Here is a 12,331-nt window from a genome sequence, read left to right on the forward strand (position 1 = left end):
CAACTCTGCATTTTGTATTCCTTATACGAGTTACCGGAATGAGATTGCTCACTTGTTCGTTATTTTCACCTTTCATGGTAATTATCAAGAAGTTAAACATGTTCATTTGTTAACACAGGACGCGCAACGGACAACGAACAGTGACGGACGCACACAAATTGCAATAGGTCATTTGAGTAACTCAGGTGACCTAAAAATAGCCAATTCTTGCCTCAAAAGCACATCTAAACATTTTCTTGAATTTCGAAAGACATCTTCCTTATAATTTCAAATTAAGAAATTACATTTTTGTATCTACAATTGAAACGTTAGTGGTACTATTCCCTACTCCGGAATCTTGGGATGTTTGACTGGAACTTTTCAGAGTTTTATTGCTGTAGTTCCGGTTCCTTCTTTTCTTGATGATAATGTACACAGCTCCATTCAACACCCCGCCGAGGTTCGTAAACATGACAACAACGGTAAAGAATTCCTGTGGCACCACAGCGAAATTCTGCCACACACTGATGATCCCGAGCGCCCACCACTGGATGAAAAAAGCGGTCACAAAGAGACTCATTAATTTAGCTGCACTATGAGACGCACGAAGGGTTTGGGCTTCGCTTCCAAGCATGGTTTTAATTTGCTTGGATTCGGTGTAAATCTTCCACCATGTTAAAATGTAGAGAACCACATTTATGACTAGGATTACTGTCATCGGCACAGTTGTAAAGAAAATGTTGGCAAAGGCTCCTTTTACACCATCAAAGTAGCAGCTGCAAAATTAATGAATTTGATGAAGGGATTAATCAATTTAAATTACGAGGAAACTATATTTCAAAACATGCAAGCAGAATTAGTTAAAGAAGTCTTACTAAGATCCCGAGGGTCCATAATATCCCAAATTCACGGCACACATTGACATCACAAAAGGAACACCAAAGGTGTACAGAAGGAGCTTCCAGTCGTATCGTCCAAGTTTAAACTGTTTCTGTAAATAAATAAGTCCAAACGCATTGATCGCTGCAACATTGGTCATTAGAAGCTGTGCAGACACAAATTCTCCGATGAAAAAGGAATAGAACTCGCACAACTGTACAGGATACACGTGCTCTTTTGTGATGGCCATTTGGAGATGGTCCATACTATGTGTCACATTGAAAAGGGCGTCGCACGAAGACAAATAAACGACAAAACGTTCGCTTCGCATCCATGTAAAGAATGAACGCGTCTGGTTTCGAAAAGACGCGATGATCACAGCGGAAGCACTTATGAGACTGAGAAAGATACAGCATAGAGCAGGTATGTGGATAAAAAGAAACCACCCTGTATCCAATCCATAAACATCTAAATCATATCCATCCCTCAACCTTCCCTTGGTCTGATGTGTGACGTTTTCAACAGAACTGTTTAAGGTGAAATTCACAGTAGAATTGAGCTCCATTGGAATACGGGTATTGGAGACCTAATCATGAAGCTGTATGTCGATGAATGACGGCGAATTTCTTGATCATTCTGAATTCATCTGGAAATAAATGACAATTGACAGTGAATAAATACATGTAAGTCCCCAACCTTATCAACATAACACTCTTGGATAATTGGTATTGTTTCAATTCTTTGATAAAGTCACCCAAAGGCTTGTTATAAACCATGCTACTTTACATCTCGACATGAGAGACTGCAATTCTCTCCATTATGGGCAATTTGAAAATTGCCATTTTATTCCTCTGTCACTGCGGGGGAAGTTTCGTAAAGAGCCATTGTAACGCTTGGTGTTTTCTTAGTTCAATATTTACGCATCACAAACAAAGATAAATGTGCACGGGATGTGTTTTAATGCGCAATTATTTCGTTCATATTGACTTCTGTTCATTTGTGAGAAAAATTCCGCTGTAATTCAAGAAAAGCACAGCAATGAAGTCTTGCAACTACATTATTACTATGGTGCTTTCAGGATGCTAAGAGATATTCGCATAGTCGATCAATGTTTTCTGTATTTATTACAAATTTACTTAAATGTGGCATAATCCATAATTTAACTACAGAAACAATGGACAGATTAACAAAATAGTGATGTTATCGATATAGATAAGATGCATCGATTTCGATCTATTAAGGAAAACGTCTTAAATTTTAAAGTAGTCTTAATACCCTCCATTAAGGCAATAATACCCTCCATTAAGAGAGCAGTACCCTTCATTTAGAGAGTAATACCTACTCTAGTACAGAAATCATATCCATCAAAATATGAAGAAATCTTAATAAACCAAAATACCCGTTCATATTGTGACGGCCAACCAATATCACGTAACAATGGGGATAAATTATAAATGAAAAGGTGTTAAAAGTTCTCAGAGTACATGATCTTAGACAGTGGCGGATTAAAGGGGGCGCCCCCCCCCCCCCCTAAAATTTTCAAAGTTAAGGTAAATCGTGGTATCTTGTTTAGAAAAATGTACTAAATGATGAAAGAAGCAATTATTTCTTCCACTCCCGTAGAAATAAATGACAAAATCTTTTGATTTCTTCAATTACTTTATTGGGAGAACTTAATTTTTTCCAAAAACCCTTAAAATTTGCGTCATTTTACTAATTTCACCTTATTAAAAATGACAGAAAATAGTACAAATGACTTAAATAGGAGACATATTTCAAGCCCTATAAAATCTGTAAAATCAAGAAGCTTCCGGGGGCTTCGACCCCTTGGCCCCCACCAGGGCGGCCCCCAGACCCCCTGCCTCATAAAGTGGCGCCCCCGTAACCGCTATTCCTGGATCCGCCCCTGTTAGATGAAGTATAGTTTTAGTAAACGCTACCATGTACTTGATTGTTTCCTCTCGAGAATATTTCACTGATATGGAGACGTCACAAATGATGGGCCGCAAAATTTAGACCTATGCTCGGCGCTTACGACCTTTGAGAAGGGAGGGGGTCTTTATCGTGCCACACCTGCTGTGACACGGGGCCTCGGTTTTTGCGGTCTCATCCGAAGGGCCGCCTCATTTAGTCGCCTCTTACGACAAACAATGGGTACCGAGGACCTATTCTAATCTGGATCCCCACGGGTCCATGTACTTGAGAAAGAAACTAATATACCGTACTATCACACGGAAGTTTAGGCCAATTGCAGTCATTTCGATGCACATGAGAATCCATCTTCACAAGTCAAGTGTTATTGATTCGTTACTTCGCACGTGCGAGGTAACGAATCAATAACCCTAGACTTGTGAAGATGCCACCATATAGTAATTTTCAGAATTTTGATTACTGCTCGATTTATTTCACCTAGAATTTTACATTGAAGTGTATGGGAAGAGCAGGTTTTCATAGAATATTTTCAAAAGTAGCATGGTTTATAACAAATCTCTGGGTAAAAAGTTACATACACTTTCTCTTTATGAAAATATGAAATAAATTAATCATTACCCGCACATATTTTTAGAAAATTTAGATTTTTTTTTATTTTTACCAAGGGCAAATAACTTTAAAAAAAATCTTTTAACGTGAAAAAAGGTCGGGTTCCAGGGGTGGGCCCCCGTTTTTGCGGACCAAAAATAAAAATTATCAATTTTGACGAGACTGAGTCAAAATGATATGAAAGGTGGATACTTACAATTAATTGCATCATTCAGATTTATTAAAACCAGTATATCATTTAATTCTAGGATAAATAAGACGAAATACCGATATATATTTACGATATTTTCGTCAGATACAAGAATCAGTTAATAATTCTTAAAAAGTATATGTAACATAAAAGTTTTGTATAAGAAGCAGACAATTTAAAAGTAAAAAAAGAAACGTTAAGAAATGCTCAAAATACAGGATTTTGCACCATTTACCACAGAGCTTCTGGGGACCTAAGCCCCCCCCCCCTCCCCCTGCCTATTGGAAGTAATTTTTAAATCAGTATTTTTATTATTTTAAAATCAGATCTGAGTATGGCGATAACAATGACTAGAATATTGGGGGAACAAGTAGTAAATAAACAAAAATGTTCATGTATAAAACTGTCTTATATCTCCCTAATATGTTATGAACACATGCAAAAAGGTGTAAAATGGGGAGGGGGTGGAGATTGTGAAAAGTACCTAAAAGATCAAGTACTAGACCCCCCCCCCTTTCACAAATTCCTGGATCCGTCTATGGTTTCTATTCCTGTTCCAGTCATGTAAATTTTATCAACTTCACTTTCATTATAATAAACATGTATGTTGATTTATATAATTCAAAAATTTTCATTATCCTTTCGTTATACATTGAATAGCTTAAAATCAATACATTCATACTCTTATGACGCGAAAAGGGGCGAACACAGATGCCAAATGACTTACGCACACTACAGCTATGCATACGATTACGTCACCAGGACTGTCAATACACTGAATCGATCTAGTGTATCAAAGATAGTCCTCGGGATTTGTTAGTGTTTCTTTCATTAGGTAATGTGAAATTAGATATGCATCAATGTTATTGCTGCCCTAACCCCGTCCAGCGTCCAGTTCGATCGTTATTTTAAGAAACTTTTAGATTAGCCTATACCGCTTCGTGCACTTTGTCGATTGTTTCACTTGAAATACTTCAATCATTATTCATGCGATATGGAGACAATGTCTTCGAAATATTTTAAATAACTTTAAAAACAGGTTATCTGAAGAAGGAAAAGTTCTGCTCATTACAATGTGTTTAGCTCTCCGAGGCTTGTGTGATTCTATCGTTGTACATAACATTGATTAATTCATCTTTTCCAATGATGACGTAATAGCAAATCTTTCCATGAAGGAAATTTTAATGGAGTCCAGTAAGGCTGTAGTCTTGAGACGGCTGATTTATGAAATGTATTATTAATGAAATGGCTGAAATTTGGCAATCACGGATAACTCTATAATTTTAAAAGTATAGGTCTAATTGAACAAAATTGGATTAGATATGCTAGCCTAACAAAAACCATCGATACAAATGTTTAAGTATCTATTCATGTCAGTAAAAAAAATACACATGTAAATGTAGTATTTCTACCCCTATTCCCCATTTAAAAACACAAAGTAAACTTTCGGCACATTTTGCAAAACTTTGTTCATTGTTTTTAAAATCACGTTTTGGCAAAATGCCCAAATCTACAGTTTTCGTGCTACAATAGATCTATTGCACTGCGTTTCACCATTAATCTTTTTATATATATTAAGAGTCTTTGATATGGACATCCTTTGATGGCAGTTGATTATGCTGTATGTATTTTCCAAATTATCTAAATTCATCAATGAAATCCAACAAAAAATCACTTTTTGGCAAAGTGCCAGATTATAATTTATCACGCCTCAGACAAAATTGCTGAAATCTAATTGGTCAGATCTTGGTCTCATGACGCCGTGAAAAAAACCGTATCATGCGAGTAAAATCCGTATTGGGCGAGTCATTTTATTTATCGTCGGGTTCGACTTGCAGCCGTGTCAGAAGGAAAGACATTTGACTAAGTTGTATGATATAGACCCCCACATATACAGTTAGAGGTCTTCGACGTGATAAATTCGTTACACAGTTAGTTAGTGACCTGATACGGAAAAATACATGGTGTGAAAAGAAAACCCGTATAGGGCTCGGCTTCGCCTCGCCCGATACGGGTTTTCTTTTCACACCATGTATTTTTCCGTATCAGGTCACTAACTAACTGTGTAACTAATAATATTGGTACAGCGGTCAGTGACACATTCTTTACCATAGGTGGATATAGATATCATAAATAAGGAGGGAATTTTATGGGGAATCGAGATTTATGGAGAAAATTAGTTGTCTTTTTTAATTTTTTATATACCACAAGGACAAAACATGGGTAAAACGGGCTGAATTTTGCCGCTCAATTAGCCCTCATAGACTGCTGTCGGTTTCCATGGCAACGGATGGTAGAAATTTGGTGGTGAGGTTAAAATTATGTAAGATGGTGCAAGTAAAGTTAATACTGTGAAAATCAAAGAAATCTGTGACATTGAGTGGCCAGACCCTATCTGATTTCTTTGATTTTTACATAGAATTGATCTTAATGTGTCTTATACTTTGGACACTTTCCCCTATCTTTTTTCGAAATTGTTTACGCAAAACTTGTCAAGTGATCCCTTACTTTTGATTTTAACATGGTTATTGCAAAGATTAAAGGAATGTCGCAGTTGTTATTCTGCGATTTACCTTCATACGTAATAACTGATTGTGAGAAAATTGATCCTCATCTCGCTTGCACTTCGCGTTTTGCTTATACAACATTAAAGTCAATAATTTTACAATCATAAAAGTTAATCAGTTTATGTTGCAAAACAAACTTATAAATGACTGAAGAACAGTTGTCATTCAATATAAATCAATCGTCTGTATTCCGAGAGCGATACACATGTATAAACAAATATGTCGATGCTTGGACTATTCAAAGCAGTTCATATTTAATCCATCAACATCAAACTAAATACTTGAAGTATTTTTCAAAATAGATCTGGTATATACCCTACCATCTCGCTTTTTGGCCAGCAAAAAACATGTACGCCTGTCCGTTTTGGAAACTGCCATGACGTCACGGTGACCTAAATCTTAGTGTATAGGTAAACATTTCTGGGCCGTAGTAGATTAAACAATAAAATGCTTTCTAGCATTGCAGAAAGAAATCATGACCCGTATAAGCAGGTTATGCTAGCGGGTTATGATGTTTTTCCTGCAAAGATTGCTACCTTCATCACCCGATGGAACAACAAAGAAAGACATTTTATTGTTTAATATATTGATATTTTATTGCAATTTTTAAAAAGATGTAAACTAGATTTATAAAGTGCTTAAATCATATGTTGACCCATTCGTCATTTTAAATGGAACAGCCAATGCACCCTTTGACCTTGATGACGCTCCATATTTGGTCATGGATACGCAGACAGGTGGTATAAATGTACTAAAAACTGGATCGATCTGGTTTGCAACAAATATATATTCATTATCACAAATGACAGCAATGTCAATTTAAAAAGAAATATAAGGGAAAAGATTATATAGAAATAAAGTTCTTGTGTGGCATGTCAAATGTTGCAATATTATAAAAATCTTTATCTATATGCAAAAATCTTGTATAGATTTGATAATCTTGATATTTCAATGCGTAAATCTTGATTTATATTCTATAATCTTGATGTTTACATGCGTAAATCTTGATTTATGAATTATATACAAGATTTGTGTAATATTGCAACGTTTGACATGCCATATTCTTGTTTTTTGTGGATGATGCAGGATAACATCATTGGTCTCGAAATGTTGTAATGAGGTAAACGGGTAGGGACAGATGAGTTAACGGAGGGGGGGGGGGGGGGTGTTGTAATGAGGTAGATGAGTTAACGGGGGTGGGGGTGGGGTGGGGGTGGTGGTGGTTGTAATGAGGTAAACGGGTAGGGACATATGAGTTAACGGGGTGGGGGTGGGGTGTGTGTGTTGTAATGAGGTAAACGGGTAGGGACAGATGAGTTAACGGGTGTGTGTGTGTGTGTGTGTTGTAATGAGGTAAACGGGTAGGGACAGATGAGTTAACGCGGGGGGGGGGGGGGGGGGAGTTGTAATGAGGTAAACGGGTAGGGACAGATGAGTTAACGGGGGGGGGGGGCATAAACTGGCTATATGAAAAAAGATGTAAGATGTCACTAAGAAATTGTGTAAAGACAAACCTAAGAATATTTAAACCATAAAATACTTTCTTTGTTGTTTTATCGGGTGATGAAGGTAGCTGGAATTGCAGAAAAAAATTCATAACTCGCATAAGCGAGTTGTGTAAAAAAAAAAAAATGCAACGATTGCTATCTTCTTCTCCCGATGAAACAATTAAGAATCGAAGACATTTTATTGTCTATATTTATCTTTTTCTAGATTTAAAAACTGAAATATCATATGGTTGACCCATTCGTTTCGTTAAATGAAACAGCCAATGCACCAATGGTTTTCTTCTTCTAATTTCACCTCCTGTTGGTGGTTCTGTGTCTCTGTGTAATATTTCTGTGCATTCTTTGAATTGATCAGCGGTTGATCTGGCTCAGGCCTGTTGAGAGCATCATTAAAGTATTCTTTCCATCTTTCTCTAATATCAGTTAGAATATCCCATCATCCTTGCGGTTCACAACACTATATTTACACTTAATAAATCTGTTCTATTATACTTCTTTTGAAATTGACATTGCTTTCATCTGCGACAATGAATGCATGTTTGTTGCAAACTAGTTCGATCCTACAGCAAGCCCTTTTTCAATTTATTTGTAAAATAAGATATCTCTTTAAATAAGAGAGATATATCTTTACACGAGAGATATCGTTATTGGTTGTAGAGATATCTCTGTAACTTAGAGATTATCTTTTTACGTTTGGAAAATATCTCTTTAACCAAAAGAGATATCTTTTTAAACAAAAGAGATATCTCTTTAACTAAAAAAGATATCTCTTTAAACAAAAGAAATATCTCTTTACGCTAAGGAGATATTTCTTTCACTTCGCGAGATATCTCTTAAAGCTAGAGAGACATCTCTCAAAGAGAAAGAGATATCTCTCTAGCAAAAAGAGATATCTCAATCAATGTAAAAAGATAAATTTCTTTAAATTTTCAAAAAGAGATATATCTTTAACTTAAAGAGATATCTCTTCAAATTAAACATAACGCCCCCCCCCCCCCCCCCCGGTGATCATAATGACTTCTCCCTGTTGCATCGCCATGAATATGATGTAACCCTATTTTTTAACCAATCACATGGTAAGATTTGCTTTGGCGGGATTCCGGTGTAGGGAAAATTCCTTAGGTATTAAAAGGACAAACTAATGAAAAAGATATTTGAGAGATATCTCTTTTTCAACGATTAAAGAGATATATCTTATACTTTGAGAGACATTTCTTTAAAAATTCTTAGAGAAATATCTCTTAAAGTGAAGGAAATATCTCTCAAAGTAAAAGAAATATCTATCAGAGTAAAACAGATATCTCTTTAAGTGAAAGAGATATCTCTCTAAGTGAGAGATATCTCTCTAAATGAAAGAGATATCTCTTAAAATATAAAAGATATCTCTCTAAGTGATAGAGATATCTCTCAAAGTGAAAGAGATTTGTCTCTAAGATAAGAGATATCTCTTTAATCTAAAGATATATCTTATTTTTCGAATAGATTGTAAAAGGGCTTGCCAAACGATCCGGTTTTTAGTATCAATCATTACCAAATATGGAGCGACATCAAGGTCGAAGAGAGACATGAAGAATGTGAAAGCAACAGACCCTGCACGTCACTGCAGAAATTCTAAAAGCTGACACAGCAGTTAATGAAATACACAATATCATTGACAACACATGTACTACAAGTTTGGAACAAAGCGTGGATACTAGTGTCCCTACTTAGATTAAAAAAAAAAACCCACCCCAAGTGTATGGCTATGATGAGCTCAAAGAACTACGTAAGCAAACTATAATGTACCATAGTGTTTGCACAGAGATGCATTCATCTGTTCTAAGTTTGCTAATCCAGCAACGAACAACACCATGTCTCTGTAAATTGAATGGAACATAGTGTATTACATTCCTACAAAAGTTTTAAACTCTTTGTATTCCAAAAGTCGAATGTTACCGTTGTTGTATAGTAGCCATTCCCTCTAGCCATCATTACCTCCGGAAAAATGGCTACATAGTAGCCCCCCCCCCCCCCCCCCCCCGGAAAAATGGCTATATATTAACTTCCCCTTCCGGAAAAATAACTATATAGTAGCTTTCCCCCCGGAAAAATGACTATGTAATAGCTTTTCCTCCCGGAAAAATGGCTATATAGTAGATTTTCCTCCCGGAAAAATGACAATATGGTAGTTTTTCCTCCCGGAAAAATGGCTATATAGTAGATTTTCCTCCCGGAAAAATGACAATATGGTAGTTTTTCCTCCAGGAAAAATGGCTATATAGTAGCTATTCCTCCCGGAATAATGGCTAAATTTTAGCTCCTCCCCCGGAAAAATTACTATATATAGTAGCTTTTCCCCCGGAAAAATGACAATATGGTAGTTTTTCCTCCAGGAAAAATGGCTATATAGTAGCTATTCCTCCCGGAATAATGGCTAAATTTTAGCTCCTCCCCCGGAAAAATTACTATATATAGTAGCTTTTCCCCCGGAAAAATGACTATATGGTATCTTTTCTACCCCGAAAAATGGCTAAATAGCTTTTCCTCCCGGAAAAATGGTTATTTATTAGCCCACCCCCTCCCGGGGCGGGGGGGGGGGGGGCTAATAAAGTTTTTTGGAAATAATTATTATTCAACAAACATCATTTCATTCAGGCCAATGCTATTAAATGTATATATGTAATAATGAGTAAAGCAATCATATATTTAGAATGCACAATCAGAATATTTCTTACTTGTAAACAGCACCTATATCGGCAATTCAGATTTTTTTTAGTTAAACAGATAATCAAAATTGTTTCTCCATTTTATTAACATAGAAAATTTCTTACAGATAGTGGGGAAAAGTTTAAATTCTACAACTCTTTTGAATGCAAGAAGGTGTAACTTCCAACTGTACTGTCAGTACCTTGGTGTATACATGCTCGTTTACAAAATTTCTCCGTAGATGATTTTATTTTGAATCTGACAGATAACGTCATCATATTTTATTCCCATACGAAGAATATTCTGGAAAAGTTTTGATTTTTAGCATGCACTCCTAAAACTTGTTTTAGTTCACCTGAGCTGTAAGCTGAAGTGAGCTTTTCTGTTGTCCGTCTGTCTGTCCACCTGTAAGCTTTCCACATTTTCGACTTCTTATCCAGAACCTAAACTAGATCGTTATAACGACCATAGTACTTGCGGAAAGCTGGCTTTAAACGAGACTGTTGAAACCCCCTGTACCATCAAGTTGTTTGTCAGTAGCTTACCTCGATTTAAAAACTGACCATACGCAAAATAAGCTCTTGTGTATCAAATCAGTTGAGAGAAATAAACACCATATGCAGGTGATAATGGAATATTGCTACATAAATATGGGAAGTTGACGATGGAGAAGCTGAAATCATCCTGTTTGTCATAAAGTTGAGTTGCTAGTCTGTCGTTAATATCTACTTTCAATAAAATATCTAAGTAGGAAGCAGAAGTGGACGACTCTGTGGTGTCTTTTATTTCGAGCTCACAGGGATATATCGAATCGACATTTGAATGAAAGTTATTATTGTTAATAGATAAAACGTCGTCGATATATTTAAGCAAGAGATTTTTTCTTCTCACATCGAAGTTTTTGAATAAATTCTGCTTCATATAAATATAAAAACAGGTAAACTCACGAAGGAGCGCAATTCGTGCCCATGGGAATTCCAACAGTCGTTGGAAGACCTGATCACCAAAGATCACGAAGATATTGTCAATGAGGAACTCTAACATACTTTTTATTTCAACTTCATAGTACTTGTGCGTGGAATCAGAGTGGTGTTTAACAAAGTAATTTTTTGGATGACTGACCACTATATATGAATATTTGCGTTTTCCATTTTTGTTGAAGAAGCAACTGTCTATGATGTCAAAAAGTCTACTCTTTAATTCTCATTTGTAGAACGCAATTGGAAATCCTCTAAATGCGAATATAAGAGATTGACTAATTTTCTCTCTAATCTTTCCGGCTAAAATGCTTTTATAGTTCTTTTATTACGGTATTATTTACAAAATCAAGATTTTTCTTTACTCTAAATGGATTTATAAACACATATATAGAAAGACCACAAGTTATTTAACAAAATAATTTATTTTGTAAACAAGGTTGCAAAATTTCAGGATGGGAAGGGGTAAAATGGTCAAAGAGATTTAATGTTTTTAAAATATCATATTTAGACCTTTTGATGTTAGATGAAAACTGAATGAATAAAAAAGATGAGGTGATGAAGATGCTACCTACCCGAGTAATACTTTGGGGAAAGACTTTTCTGGAAGGAGCGTCTGAAATTCCGTCATTTAATCTGCCAAAATGTATTGATACATGCATATTGAACAATGAATGCTTTTGTAAAGAGGTTATAATGCAGTCTACCAAATATTTCAATTGTAAAGGCTTTGGGGGATTGTGCAAATAAGAGCCTTTCAGACAGGTCCATGTATGAGCTCAGGTGACCGTCAAAGCCTGTGGGCCTCTTGTTAAGACAGAGGTAAGTGTTTCACTGGCATTACTAGATAATAGCAAACCTGTCGATGAGTTAGTTCAGTTCTACGATAAGAAAATGCGCACTGTTTTGGACAAGACTGCACCTTTACAAAAGAAATAAATAAAGCTGCGACCTAAGAGTCCTTGGTACACTAATGAACTACGTGAAGCCAAAGTAGATCGCAGG

At 36.0% G+C, this 12,331-nt stretch overlaps 1 protein-coding gene across 1 annotated transcript; it reads right to left on the bottom strand.

Annotated features, from left to right (window-relative positions):
• Nucleotides 1-280: 280 nt before the first annotated feature.
• Nucleotides 281-1,423, bottom strand: LOC125651190 (uncharacterized). Its single transcript, XM_048879772.1, has 2 exons — nt 855-1,423; nt 281-755 (listed from the first exon to the last, which is right to left on the bottom strand). The coding sequence occupies exons 1-2, from the start codon at nt 1,421-1,423 to the stop codon at nt 281-283; spliced, it is 1,044 nt and encodes a 347-aa protein (XP_048735729.1).
• Between the last annotated feature and the right edge of the window lie 10,908 nt (nt 1,424-12,331).

The sequence above is a fragment of the Ostrea edulis genome, chromosome 5 (assembly GCF_947568905.1).
Source record: "Ostrea edulis chromosome 5, xbOstEdul1.1, whole genome shotgun sequence".
NCBI lineage: Eukaryota > Metazoa > Mollusca > Bivalvia > Ostreida > Ostreidae > Ostrea > Ostrea edulis.

What these genes read in the sequence shown, in the direction of transcription:
- LOC125651190 (XM_048879772.1), bottom strand. Translation starts at nt 1,423, where the DNA reads ATGGAGCTCAATTCTACTGTGAATTTCACCTTAAACAGTTCTGTTGAA. An exon ending in TATGGACCCTCGGGATCTTA is followed by an intron (nt 756 to 854) that starts GTAAGACTTCTT and finishes TTAATTTTGCAG; the next exon opens with CTGCTACTTTGATGGTGTAA.